This window comes from Balaenoptera physalus, assembly GCF_965194825.1.
Source record: "Balaenoptera physalus genome assembly, chromosome: 2".
In the NCBI taxonomy this organism is placed as follows: Eukaryota; Metazoa; Chordata; class Mammalia; order Artiodactyla; family Balaenopteridae; genus Balaenoptera; species Balaenoptera physalus.
In genome coordinates this window covers 67,159,389-67,173,092 of record NC_138883.1, presented here as the reverse complement: position 1 = coordinate 67,173,092, position 13,704 = coordinate 67,159,389, and the positions used below count along the sequence as shown (strand labels likewise).

The 13,704-nt window shown below is 35.0% G+C and overlaps 1 protein-coding gene across 8 annotated transcripts in view; it reads right to left on the bottom strand.

The window, feature by feature from the left end:
- The window catches only part of HEATR5A (HEAT repeat containing 5A), a 127,616-nt gene that overhangs the window by 32,963 nt on the left and 80,949 nt on the right, over positions 1-13,704 (bottom strand). For all 8 annotated transcript variants that reach the window (XM_082452022.1, XM_082452021.1, XM_082452024.1 and 5 more), the window contains 5 exons: positions 8,497-8,602; positions 7,539-7,729; positions 6,063-6,222; positions 2,980-3,169; positions 1,911-2,080 (listed from right to left, as the gene is read on the bottom strand). In XM_082452022.1, coding sequence (XP_082308148.1) covers positions 1,911-2,080; positions 2,980-3,169; positions 6,063-6,222; positions 7,539-7,729; positions 8,497-8,602 — 817 coding nt within the window. The remainder of the gene's footprint in view (positions 1-1,910; positions 2,081-2,979; positions 3,170-6,062; positions 6,223-7,538; positions 7,730-8,496; positions 8,603-13,704) is intronic.

Here is a 13,704-nt window from a genome sequence, read left to right as displayed (position 1 = left end):
CGCCAAGTTCAGAATGGAAGTTAAATAGCATGCAGTTAGAAGAAAACCCTTTGCAGTAAGATTCTTTCCTAATGATTAAATGTATTCTGAATACTCAGGGGAGTTTCAGTTAATATGAAAACACTTCATGCTAAATAAATAATTAAGTTCTATGTAGAAAAGAAACCTGATCATAAAGTTGTTAATAGGAAAGCAAAAGCAATTTTTTTAAAATAAATTTATTTATTTTATTTATTTATTTTTGGCTGCGTTGGGTCTTTGTTGCTGCCCGCGGGCTCTCTCTAGTTGTGGCAAGCGGGGTCTATTCTTCCCTGTGGTGTGTGGGCTTCTCACTGTGATGGCTTCTCTTGTTGCGGAGCACAGGCTCTAGGCGTGCGGGCTTCAGTAGTTGTGGCACGAGGGCTCAGTAGTTGTGGCTCGCGGGCTCTAGAGCACAGGCTCAGTAGTTGTAGCACACGGGCCTAGCTGCTCTGCGGCATGTGGGATCTTCCAGGACCAAGGCTCAAACTCATGTCCCCTGCATTGGCAGGTGGATTCTCAACCACTGTGCCACCAGGGAAGCCCCAATTTTCTTACTACAGGGCATACTTTAAAATACAATAATAAATTTAGGATACAAGCTTTACTAATCAAAATACTAAGATACAAAATTAACACAAGTTTTGCTAACACAAAATTGCTAGTGATAGCAATTTTTGAATTTTATTTCTATATAAGAAAAATCATTTTATAGCTTAAGTATTATGAGTAACATGAATAAGACTTGTAATTGTTACTTCTGATTTTCTCAGTTGCTCTGAATGTACCTAAAAGAAAGATCTGAGAACAGTCTCTATTCTTCTTTGTATGTAACCTTCTCAGTCTGGTAAAAGAAGAGAGTAACGAATTTGATCAGATCTAATTCACCATGAATTAGTAGTTAGACTTGCTCTTTATTTCTCAATAAACTTTACTTAATAAATGAATTCATGTATCAGTGAAAGAAGAAATTTTAAAAGGGTATTAATGGAAATTTTCTACTATGATTCAAGAAGAAAAAAATGGCAGTATTGTTTTTATTTATTTATTTATTTATTTAGGCTGTGTTGTGTCTTCGTTGCTATGCACAGGCTTTCTCTCTAGTTGTGGCAAGCGGGGGCTACTCTTCGTCACGGTACGTGAGCTTCTCTTGTTGCAGAGCACGGGCTCTAGGCGTGTGGGCTTCAGTAGTTGAGGCACACGGGCTCAGTAGTTGTGACGCACGGGCTTAGCTGCTCCGCGGCATGTGGGATCTTCCCGGACCAGGGCTCGAACCCGTGTCCCCTGCATTGGCAGGCGGATTCTTAACCACTGCGCCACCAGGCAAGTCCCCGGTGTCAAGTTTTAACTCCAAGTGTAACTCAACTTTTTCAGGCAAGTCCAGATAGAAACTGGTGATGCTCAAGGTAAATCTTAAAACCACTGATGATTACGAACCATCTCATCAGGACTTTTTATTGATCACCTTCACCTTTCTATATTCATTAGACACACTATTAGAACCCAGATATTGATGCATATGCTGCCCATCTGGGATGAAAAGAACTTTATATGTAATAATTTGGGAAAGAGGAAGAAGAAGAAGTAGGAAAAAATAGATGTTACCACATAAATATTTCCATGTCCTATAGCATTTATATTACTACCTGCGATATTAGCACTCAGTATGTCTTTACTGATTAATGAATCAATATTCCAAATACTAAGTTCAACAGTAATGGAAGAAAAATGAATCAATATATGAGAGGTTTAAGATATGATTATATGAAGTTGCCCCCCACCGCCCAAAAAAGACCAGAACTGAGGGAAAATAGCTATTGTACAGTCTAGAGAATAATTAAATTTAAATTTCCAATAACAGAAACTAAGGACATATACAATTTTATACTCACACAGAGGCAGCTGACCAGGCTAGACAAGTTGACATGTCGTGGAGCAAACATGTGAAGCTGCTGAAGGCATGAGATGGCCTGAGCTTGGACAAGGCAGTCTGGGTTATCTTGCATCACTGCACAACCCAACAGACAGGAAGTCCTTAGGGTAGAAACGGAAGTACTGTTACCTAAAATGAAAGCAGAAAGCTTTTAATAATTGGCCTATAAAATCATTACCCTTTAAACATATATTACTGGGCTTAAAATTTCTTTTTTCCCCCCAATCTTAAACTTAAGGTTCTGTGAAGTAAATTTCTTCTACAAAAGCAGGGATAATCCAGGTTACAGATTTTTAGATTATGTTAGTTATTTTTAGTCTGAAAGATTTATGGCAACACAAATCATTAGGCAAAGAAGAACCTAAGACTATCTGCAGTTTACATCAAATTTTCATGAAAAGTAGAATTAGAAAGTGCTAATACATTTCACCCTGATTGTATTAGTTGAGAGTTGCTTTCATATATTAAAATCATGTACTTTGCATTTGAATAGATCAGAATAACTGAGTTTTGGGGCTTTGTCATTTATATCTTAAAAGAGATAAAGAGTTCTTTAAACTATTCCATTTCATGTCTGTCATTTTACTTGTTAAGGGAAGCATTTTTAGGACATATCTAATCTTTCTAAATATGGTACTCCTTATCTTTTCAAGGTAAGAAAAATCAGACTGGCATTTATTTTAACAAAATATTCTGAGCACCTACTATGTGCCAATCACAAGGGTTTTTCAGATTTTCTCTTATTTGATAGAAGAGGAAACTGAAGCTTAGAGACATGAGGATTTCCCCAAAGTCACCCAATTAAGTAATAGCTGGTGAAGCTTAGATTAAGTTTCTATGTTTTTTCTATCATGTCGTCATCCAGGAGTCAAAGTCTTCCCAAGATTGTTCTCAACATTCTGCCCATATATTTGAAAAGAGCATTCTGCTAAACTTCTATTGAGAAATGTTTGAGTCAATAATAGGAACTGAATTCATTTTTACGCGTATATTTTTATGTAAAACATCACAAGAGCAGCTATGCATACCTTGTAGCTCTGGACCCAGTGTAGTAATAAGGGCATTCAAACAGCGACCAAGGCTTTGGTGAACTTCAGCATGAGTAGGAGGCACATTTAACAACAACATAATAATAAGAGAAAGGGTTGGTTCTGCATGCGTGTAATAGAGTGGGCCAGCAGAATCAATTATCAATGAGAGAGAATGCAGTGCCCAGGTCTGTGAAGACAGAGAAAAACAATTTAAAATGTTACAGCAGCATTAAGAAACATAAAACACAATGGGTTGTTCTTTTGTTGAAGCAAGTGATAACATAATAGCACGGTAAAGTATTTGTGTGTTATTACTAACTTGGAGAGAGAAATAGAGAACTTCAGGAGTTTTAAGAAAATTTTTCTCTTTAAATATCCAGTAAAAAACAATCGAGAGACAAATGCCTAATTTAGAATGGCATATGTGCATATATCTCAGCACTAAGAATTCCATACAGTGTTTGGTTCTTTAGCTAACAGCCTGAACTAAATCTGGTTTGTTGAAAACTGTTTAATGTTTAATCTATATAGAGAATGAAAATTCAAGTTTTTAAAAGATTCAACAATATCTACAACTGCATGCAATAATTACAGACAAATCTCTTGAACACAGTGTTGAAGAAAGCCAGACATAAAAAAGTACATACCATATGATTCCACTGATATAAAGTATAAAAGCAGGCAAAACTAATATATGCTGTTGCAAATTAGGATAGTGGTTATCCTTGGTGGGACAGGTAGTAACTAGAAGAGAACATGAGGAGAGTGTTTGGGGTATTGATACTGTTCTGTTTCTTGATCCAGGTGCTGGTTACATGGTGTATTCAGTTTCTATACTTTATTCACAGAGATGAACACTTCTAACAGGTGCAGTGTTATAAATATATAAAAATAAATATATTTATAAAAATAAATATTTTAAATATTCATATTTATAAAATAAATATACATGTTATATATAAATATGTATTTCTATATTAAACAAACAAAATGCCTTGGAGCCAAACCTTGCCTGCCACCTATTTTTAGAAATAAAGTTTTGTCGAAACAAAGTCATGCTCATCTGTTGACATATTATTTATGGCTGCTTTCCTGCTATAATGGCAGAATTGAGCAGTTGACAGAGACTGTATAACATGTAAAGCCTAAATAATTTACTACCTGGCCCTTTATAAAATAAGTTTGGCAACTCTGATTCAAACAAGACTGGCCAAACACTGATAACCACTGAAGCTGGATGATGGGTATAAGAGGTTCCTTATAGCATGTTCTCTACTTTTTTTTTTTTTTTAATTTTATTTATTTATTTATGGCTGTGTTGGATCTTCGTTTCTGTGCAAGGGCTTTCTCCAGTTGCGGCAAGCGGGGGCCACTCTTCATCGCGGTACGCGGACCTCTCACTATTGCAGCCTCTCCTGTTGCGGAGCACAGGCTCCAGACGGGCAGGCTCAGTAATTGTGGCTCATGGGCCCATTTGCTCCGCGGCATGTGGGATCTTCCCGGACCAGGGCTCGAACCCGTGTCCCCTGCACTGGCAGGCAGATTCCCAACCACTGCGCCACCAGGGAAGCCCTCTACTTTTATGTATGCTTGAACTTTTTATAACAAGAAGTATCTAAAGAGTCCTCCTTTTAGGAAATCAACTGAGAAACTTTTACCCCTCTTATCAATAGATGTATATGAAAAGCTTACAGTACTTTCAATGCTACAAAAATGAACTCCCATTAGGTGAGAGATTGCAGCTATCAAGAAGAGTCAGATTTGATGACACTGGATGCCACGGAAAGAACAATTTAAATTAATCAACAAAAGATAGTCAATATAAAAGGATGTGTGTTCAAAACAGACTTCTTGAAGGGGAAAAGGAGAAATATAATAAACAGAAGCAAAAAGTACTGTACTAAAGGAATGAAGAAAGAAAGAATGGAACACCTTATAAATCAATTTAAGTAATAGATGATGTGAAAAAAAGAAAACTATTAGTAATACGGTAACTCAAGAATGAAAGCTATGTAGGATGTTGAAGTTTAACAGGAAGGTGGTTAAACTGGATGTTAGAATACTAAAAAATGTGGATTATCAGAAAGGAATAGAAAGAGAGAAGAGCAATAGGAAAAACATTAAGTGCAGATATGAGAATGACATGTGTGGGAGGAAAGTAGGAAGATCAGCTTAGGAGAAGACCAGTACTTTGGGTTAGTAACAGAGAAAGTTTCTGGGTCAGTTGATGGGACTTCAATGAGAAGTTGATTTAAGAAGCAATAAGCAGTTTCCCCAGCTTTTCTGTAAGGAAGTGGCAAGATGAAAATCTTTCAGGAAAACATTTTTGGCTTCATATCTAGGGAGAGTTGAAAAGAAAAGAACTTAAACATAAAGTGACCAGGTAGGAGGAGGCTACTGTAGTAATTAGGGACACACAGCGGGGACAGAGATACAATAAGGGGATTAAAAAAGCAGGAAGAGTAACAATCATTCAAGATGTGATTAAGATAGCAGGAGAATGATGATTGACAGAAATGGGTAAGATATGTATAATAATATGGTAAAGTGGTTAAGAACATGAGTTCAGAGTCCATGACTTATGTTCTTCACCTGACGATATATTAGTTTTTTAGCTGTGAGCAAGTTACTTAGCTTCTGTAAGCCAGTTTTCTTTCTGTATAATGGGAATATACATATTTAATGGGAATATACATATTTATATGGGAATTTTTATATGGGAATATACATATTTAATCCTCACAGTAATCCTAGATTACTGTGAGGATTAAATATGTTCATATGTTTAGAAGAATGTAATACAATGCATGGTACCTGTTAAGCTCTACAAAATAGTAGACGTTGTTTTAAGATGGAAGGGAGATCCATTCTCAGAAAATGATATTGAATTTGACTTTAGACACTGAGTATGAAGTAAAGAGAATGAGATTTGAATTTTAAAAATCCATCAAGGTTAACAATGGCTTTGATTTTATTATGGAGCAAGAATTATTTTATAAATTAGCAATGGTCAATAAAAACATAATCTGCATTATCTACAAATCAAGAATTTCAAGGAAGGTATCACATGAAGTACTTACCTGCACATCAGGAGAAGTGCTGTCCTGAGATAAAGTATAAAGGATTCCAACACAAGAATTCAAATGTTGAGAAGAACTTATTCCTCCCAAGTACCTATACAGGGATCCCAAAGCCAATGAGTGTCCTGTTCTGGTAACTGCGTCCCTTGCTGATTTCAGTCTGTGATTATGGAAACAAAAATAAATGACAATTACTGAAACAAAACCAATGCATGCACACTGTCACTTAGGCAAACTTTCTGTATGAAGAGTTGCAAAATTCAGAAATATATTTACCATTAACTGATAAAAAAAATTCTGAAATAACCTGAAAGGTATCTTGAAAAGAAAAACATTTTAAATAAAAATGTCTTTACCATTATTAATAATTATTTAAATATAAGCAATTTCAATGTCTCTCAGAAATACACACACACTAAATTCATATGGCAGGCATTATTACTTTATCATTAAGTTATACTTTAAAAACTCTCATTGCTGAGATACTCTAATTCCATATAAAGAGAGTTCCAACTCAAGAACTTTGATTTAAAAATTAAATATAGTAAGAGAACTCATTATTTATTAGGAGTTTTCTTATGAATTGTATACTAGTTTAAGCGCTTTACATTTGGTCCTTTAATCTGCTCAACAATCTTGAGATTCACACTACTGATATTATCAGCTCCTTTTAACAGATGAGGAAATCAGAATGGCTTAGTCATTTTAGCCAAAGTGACTCTTACAAAGTAACCAACTATTAAATGGAAGAGTTGGGATTTGAACCGAGTTAGTAATCTGACATCAGACGTTGAGCTCATAACCAAATCAAGATACACAGATTCAACAGACTAGAAGGTGAAAGTGCTGCCTGCGTTACTACCACCACTAATAATATAGCTTTATATATGTATAACTAATATAACCATGAACTTTATTTGCAGTTGTTTTATTTTTTCATACTACTTTCATATTTATTATCTCATTTACCTTAACATTCTTAGTAGGCAGGGTAGTATTAATAACCTTCTATTTGAAATAGAGGAAAACTGATTGAGAGGATTAAGTAACCTGCTCATGGTTACAAAGCTGGTAGAAATGAAAATATAGTTTATGTTTCCTGACCTGCAGCCTTCTCTCTTTCCATTAGGTTGTTCTTACTACCTATCATCTATATTTTACATGATAAAACTCCTTAAGCTTCTTACTCCCAGAGTCCACTGATGGCCTATTACATCACTCATTTAGACAGTGATCTTTCTCATATAAAAACTAAAGCCAGAGAACTAGTAATAGTTTTATGTTCCAAAACAAGCAGGCCAAGGCGGGCAGCGGCGGTTGGGGGTGGGGGGAGTTCTCCTTTATTTTAAAGTATACACATTTCTCAATTTTTTAAAGTTAATTATCAGAATGAAGTTTCATAAGTTCCAACAAACCAACAAGCTACACCCAGTTTTGACACATAGCCCATGAGTATTAAATAAGAAATTCACTTACTTGTCAAAGCTAACTTGAGCTAATGCAGCAGTAAAAGCTCCATCATCAACCACTTGGGCTAATCTAGCCCATGCCTCTGCAGCTGCACATCTCAAGAGTGGGCTGGGACTTTCTAAGGCTCCCATCACCAATGCGAGGACAGGTCTTCTCATTTCTTCTGGACCCAAATGTCCTTTAGAGCCAGCCACATACTGAAATATGTAAAAAAACAATCCAAACTTGCAACTCTAGTAAATTCTCTTATCCAGTTTGGAATGTATATTCTGGTTAACCAAATATGTTCATATTTGGTGATTACTCCTTTAAAAAAAAAATCAGAATACCAAAATCCACACTAAATGTACATAATTTTTCTCATGAAGTACTTTAGAATTTTAAACCTCCAGGCAAACAATATGGTGATCAATTTTCACTGAGTATATATGTGTTCAGAAGAACATTAATAGGGACTTCCATAAAATAAATGATCAATGAAGCCTATTATATTTTACTTAGAAACAATAAGCCATAAATGCAACAATGAGCCAGATTTGGTCCATAGGCCATAGTCTGCCAATCCCAGGTCTGGGATATTAGGGTTGGTAGGTTAAAGCATGGTTCTAAGCCAAGATTGTAAGTTTGATTTCTGACTAACAAGTTTTATATGGAGAAAAAGTAAAAGGGGAGGGACTTCCCTGGCGGTCCAGTAGGTAAGACTCTGTGCTTCCAATGCAGGGAGCGTGGGTTCGATCCCTGGTCAGGGAACTGAGATCCCACATGCCATGCAGTGTGGCCAAAAAAAAAGAAAAAAAAAAAAAAAGGTAAAAGGGGAATTACAAATCCTGAAACATTAAGAAAAATCGGGGGGGGGAAAAACCAGCCCTTTAAAAACACCTTCCCCAACCTACTTAGTTGGCCATACATTAGGGAAAAAAAAAAAAAAATCAAGCAAACGTGAATTTTTAAAACACAGAATTACCTTCAAGAAACTAGAAACTGAAGAAACAACATGTAACTGAACTACTTGTTGACGAGCTCCTTTTGTATGCTTTATACTGTCCAAAAGCCGTTCCAGTATGAGAAGCCTAAAATCAGAAACAAGATTTAAAGATAAAGTAAGTCAAAGGGCAGTACTGAGTATCCACTCCAAATTTGTTTTGTTGCATTTTGTTGGAACTACTAAAATGAGATAAACTGTTGTCAAACACACTGAAGCATTTTAGGAAGTGAAAATACATCACAACCAATGCAAAAATATTTTGATTATGTGTCATTATGACAGTGGGGGAGAAGCATTATTTTGTGAAAAAATAGCAACACATGTATCACTTAATATAGATTTACCTGGGCAAATTCAGCTATTTCAGCAACTATTTTCTAAACAAACATTTTCAAAGTCACTTGCGTCAACATTTTTGCTCTTAATAACAGGACTTACTGGATTCAAATACATTCCTTCGTTTTAAAGGTAGCACTGCCTTCAGTTAATGAGAAGCAGCACAGCCTTTCGAACCCCAACCATATCTTAAACATGTACTTGGGATCATACTATATACAACACAGTTTTTACACTTGCTTTTCTTACTTAACATTACCTCTTTAGCACTTTTCAAATCATTTTTATTCTTTGATAATTTTCAGGAAGCCAAATTTTACTACACACGTACTACAATTTATTCAACCATTCTCCTACTGGTGGAGAGCAAATTTCTTATTTTCACAATTCTAACTATGATGAATATATGCACATTACTTTTGGTGTGGGGTTGAATGTGTCCATGGGTTTTAATGTAGCTTCCATAAGTTGTTTTTCATGTCCTTTTTTAAAATCCATTTGTTGAGATTAAAGATATGAAACCATGAAATAAATCACCCCATTTTTTCCCACCAATTTCTCCAATGTTCAGAAACATTGCTTCAGAGCTCTGAACTTCCTTTCCCCCCTTCTCTCCCTTTAAATCAGGAAAACTGAAATAATGTTTAAGAATACTTCTTCCGTTGTGAACTATCTTTATGGTAGGCATAGACCTTATAGTTTATGTTCATCTCTCTAGTATCTGGGTTTGGCATGTAGTCAGCAGTCAAATGTGCTGGTTGAACAATATAAAGGACAGTTGCACCCAGTGAGTAAAAACAGGGCAAGACTGGCTAAAGATGGCACATGGGTATACTTTTACTCAACTCTAACATACTTGCAATAGTATCTCTGAGCCTGTAACTAAATCTCTATCATTCTGGTGAGGCCACAAGACCCAAATATAGTTTTGTTCCAAATGACAATTCTGTTATCAAAACAGAATAGATATGGGTATTGTGCTTTAAAAAACCCAGCTGTGGAAGAAGTTAAGTCAGAAAAAAGGGAAGGTGTGAAGTTACATGTGTATGACTTGAGGAAAGCAATATACATAAAATCAACTCAGAGAATATAATAAACATGGTGGATCACTAAAAATTTGGGGAAAAACCACGGTAACTATTAGTCTATTTAGTTAAATATTTATTTCCTTATTCAAGGTTAATTCATCATAATAAACCTGAAAAACTCAGAAAAGCACAGGAAAGAAAAATAAAATTCACCCATAATCCCACCATCTGGAAAGAGCCACTATTAACATTTGGCATCTTTGTTTTAGTCTCTCCCCGGTCCCGTCCCCACCCCAGGTATATGGATATCATTTTTAGAAAACTGGGATCACAGTGTATACACTTTGTTAGTAACTCTTTTTCATTTCCCTAAACATTAATCCCATCTTACTAATTACTGCACTGAAATAATTTTTTTTCTCTTTTTTATCTTGGCCTCCTGTGATATTTCTTTTTTATTTTAATTGAAGTATAGTTGATGTACAATATTATATAAGTTACAGGTGTACAATACAGTGATTCACAATTTTTAAAGGTTATACTTCATTTATAGTTATTTTAAAATATTGGCTATATTCCCTGAGTTGTACAATATATCCTTGTAGCTTATTTTTTACGTAATAGTTGGTACCTTTAATTCCCTACCCCTATACTGCCCCTCCCCATTCCCCCTCCCCACAGGTAACCGCTAGTTTGTTCTCTGTATCTGTGAGTCTGCTTTTTTGTTATATTCACTAGTTCGTTGTATTTTTAGATTCCACATGTACTGAAATAATTTTAAATAGCTATTAGTATTATATAGTCTGGCAATACAATACCTTATTTACCCAGTTCCCTAGTTTGGGACATTTAGGCCATTTCTAATTTTTATTATAAATAACATGATTAATGTATCATATAAAAGTTTTTTCTACCTGTTTTCCAAGATCATATTTAAGTCACTATGTTTCAAGAATATATTTATGCCCAAATTGCCCTGCAGGAAGAAAAATTAAGGATAGCCATATGGTCAGCCTTATGAATTTAAAACCTAAAACATCATTATTAGATCACATCCTAGTCACCTGCTATAATGGAACCGTGTCATGCTGAAAGTAGTAAAAATACTTAAGGTTAGAGCTTGAGAATTTTGTTACATTATAATAAAACCTGACCTGTACTATTTTCTTGCCCACATTCATGGGCCAAAGACTGTAAATGAGACTACCGGAGCCCAAAATATTTTTCTCCATCCTTTACCCCCAAATTCTGACAGAGATCACAACAAAACATTCTGAATCTTCAGGAAGATGGAGATGACCAGGTTTCAGTAATACTGAATTGGTATTCCTAAGTGGTATCAATTATAACATATAATTATTAATTCAGAATGAAATTAGATATTAAAAGTTTTGAGTCTGGATGAAATAAAAACACATAGGTAACTGAGTAAACAGTAAAGACATAAAATTTGAAAATGCTGATTTACCTTACTTATACTTTCAGAGAGGGTGTATAATGGTGAAAATTTTCACTACTGAGAACTATAACTATCCTTTTCCTCTCTCTCCATCAACTCACAATCTACATTATTTTATAGCATTTTTAGCAGTGGTTCTCAAACCTGGCTGTACACCAGAATCACCTAAGGAGTTTTTAAAAAATTCAGTGCCCAATGTAGTATGCATACCATTACTATTAAGTCAGAATCTATGTTTTATAAAGTTGTCCCAATGATTGCAATGTACAGTCAAGGGTGAAACAATCTTCAGGTGAATTAAGTAATTCATTCGTTGCAATTAGGTGCAAAATATATTGAAAAGTAACCATAAACAACACATGCACAAGATCAGTAATAACTTCTTCTCTGTGTAAAATATCTTGATATTCCAGAGCTTTAAACATTTTAGTGCTTTAAAATTATCGATGCAAAGTTCTCTTATTTTTAGAATCCTATAGTCAAAATAAAGATAATTAGGGACTTCCCTGGTGGCACAGTGGTTAAGAATCCGCCTGCCAATGCAGGGGACACGGGTCTGAACCCTGGTCCAGGAAGATCCCACATGCCGTGGAGCAACTAAGCCCGCGAGCCACAACTACTGAGCCTGTGTGCCACAACTACTGAAGCCGGCATGCCTAGAGCCTGTGCTCCGCAACAAGAGGAGCCACCACAATGAGAAGCCCGCGCACCACAATGAAAGGTAGGCCCTGCTCTTCGCAACTAGAGAAAGCCCACGTGCAGAACGAAGACCCAGTGCAGCCAAAAACAAACAAATAAATAAATAAATTTAATAAAAAATAAAGATAATCAACTGATTTAAAGACAATTTAATTTCTAAGTACATAAATAAAATATGAAAAACCTATTTCTAATCTTAGGACAACGTCATGTTAACTACAAGAGTTTCTTTTAAACTGTTTAAACACGAAGATAACCACGATAACAAAATGCTTTAAAATATTCACTTGTTGTTGAATACAGGTACTTTGATTAAGATATTTCTTCTCTAGAAATGCAAATCTATGGCCCAAAGAAGAAACGTCTGCCATTTTAAACAAGTATCATACCTAGGATAACAGGAAATTAGAAACTTAACTTTCCTATCTATGTTTCTCTGTGGTGCTCTAAGGGCACCCATTGGAGACTGCTGAGAGTTGCTGAATCTGGGATCCTGCTAGACAACTTCCTTTAAAATTCTCCAAACCACTGCCTACTATTTTTATTCAGTTAGAATCCAAACAGAATGTTTTGCTTTTACCAGGTCTCAACTTTTTTATTAAAACAAACAAAATCTCTCCTCCCTTGAATATTCATTCTATATATTATTTTCATCCAGGTGGGATAAAAAGAAATTTGGCACGTTTTAAAGTTTATTAAACTTTAAACAACAGAAATAAGAAACTATTTCTTTGAGATTGTAATTAGGCAATAAATCTGGGAGAAATAAAAAAAAAGAAAACCAAAAAAACACCCCACCTTCTTTAGGAGAGTAATACCATCAATTTTTTAAAAGGAAAGCTTCTAAGAAGTATACTTTTCTTTTTCACTTCTTAGCTGAGACCTATCAAAAAGAGTTTAGTGGAGTCATTTAAAAACATGCTTAATTTAAATCTTTTGCCCACAAGGCTACCCCTGTTCCATCTACTGTAGTTACTGCTGTATTAATCCAAATTAATTACTTTAAACTAACTGTATGTACTAGATAATAGTACAGTTACAGACTAGTACAAATCTCATCCTCTCCATCAATTCTTCTTTGAAAATTCCAGTCCACTGTGATTCTCCTCTCATCTTTTAGTGCTATAGCATTCATTTATAATTTAGTCATATATTATCTTAAAATACAACCAAAACTTTATAGTTACAGTATACACAGTGAACTATAGGCTACAAATTTCAAATCACTTTTGAAATTAATCTCAAAATATACATGTAACATATAATACTGAGTAAATACTATCAATACTATCATTTTAAATAAAGACATGAAGCTATTAAAAATCAACATAAATGTTACTCATTTTTCTATCCACTGAAAGTAAACTATCCAAAAGCCTGTTTCAGAAATGTGTTGCTGACAAGACTCAAATATTTTTTGTGAGTCTTCATCAAAGAGACCAAGGTAAATTCCTTACCTAATTGGTATTCTCTGGAAGACAACAGATAAAATGATTTAAAAGCTATGATCTAGTCAACTGCGTGTTGCTTGTCTAGCATGAAAGAGAACAGAGAATGAATGGGAATGAATGAGGATAGTTAATAATTTACAAACTGTTAACCAGCACAGCCCATGGGAGAGATTCACTTCCCACATAGTGTCTCAGATAGAAACAGAATTTCCTG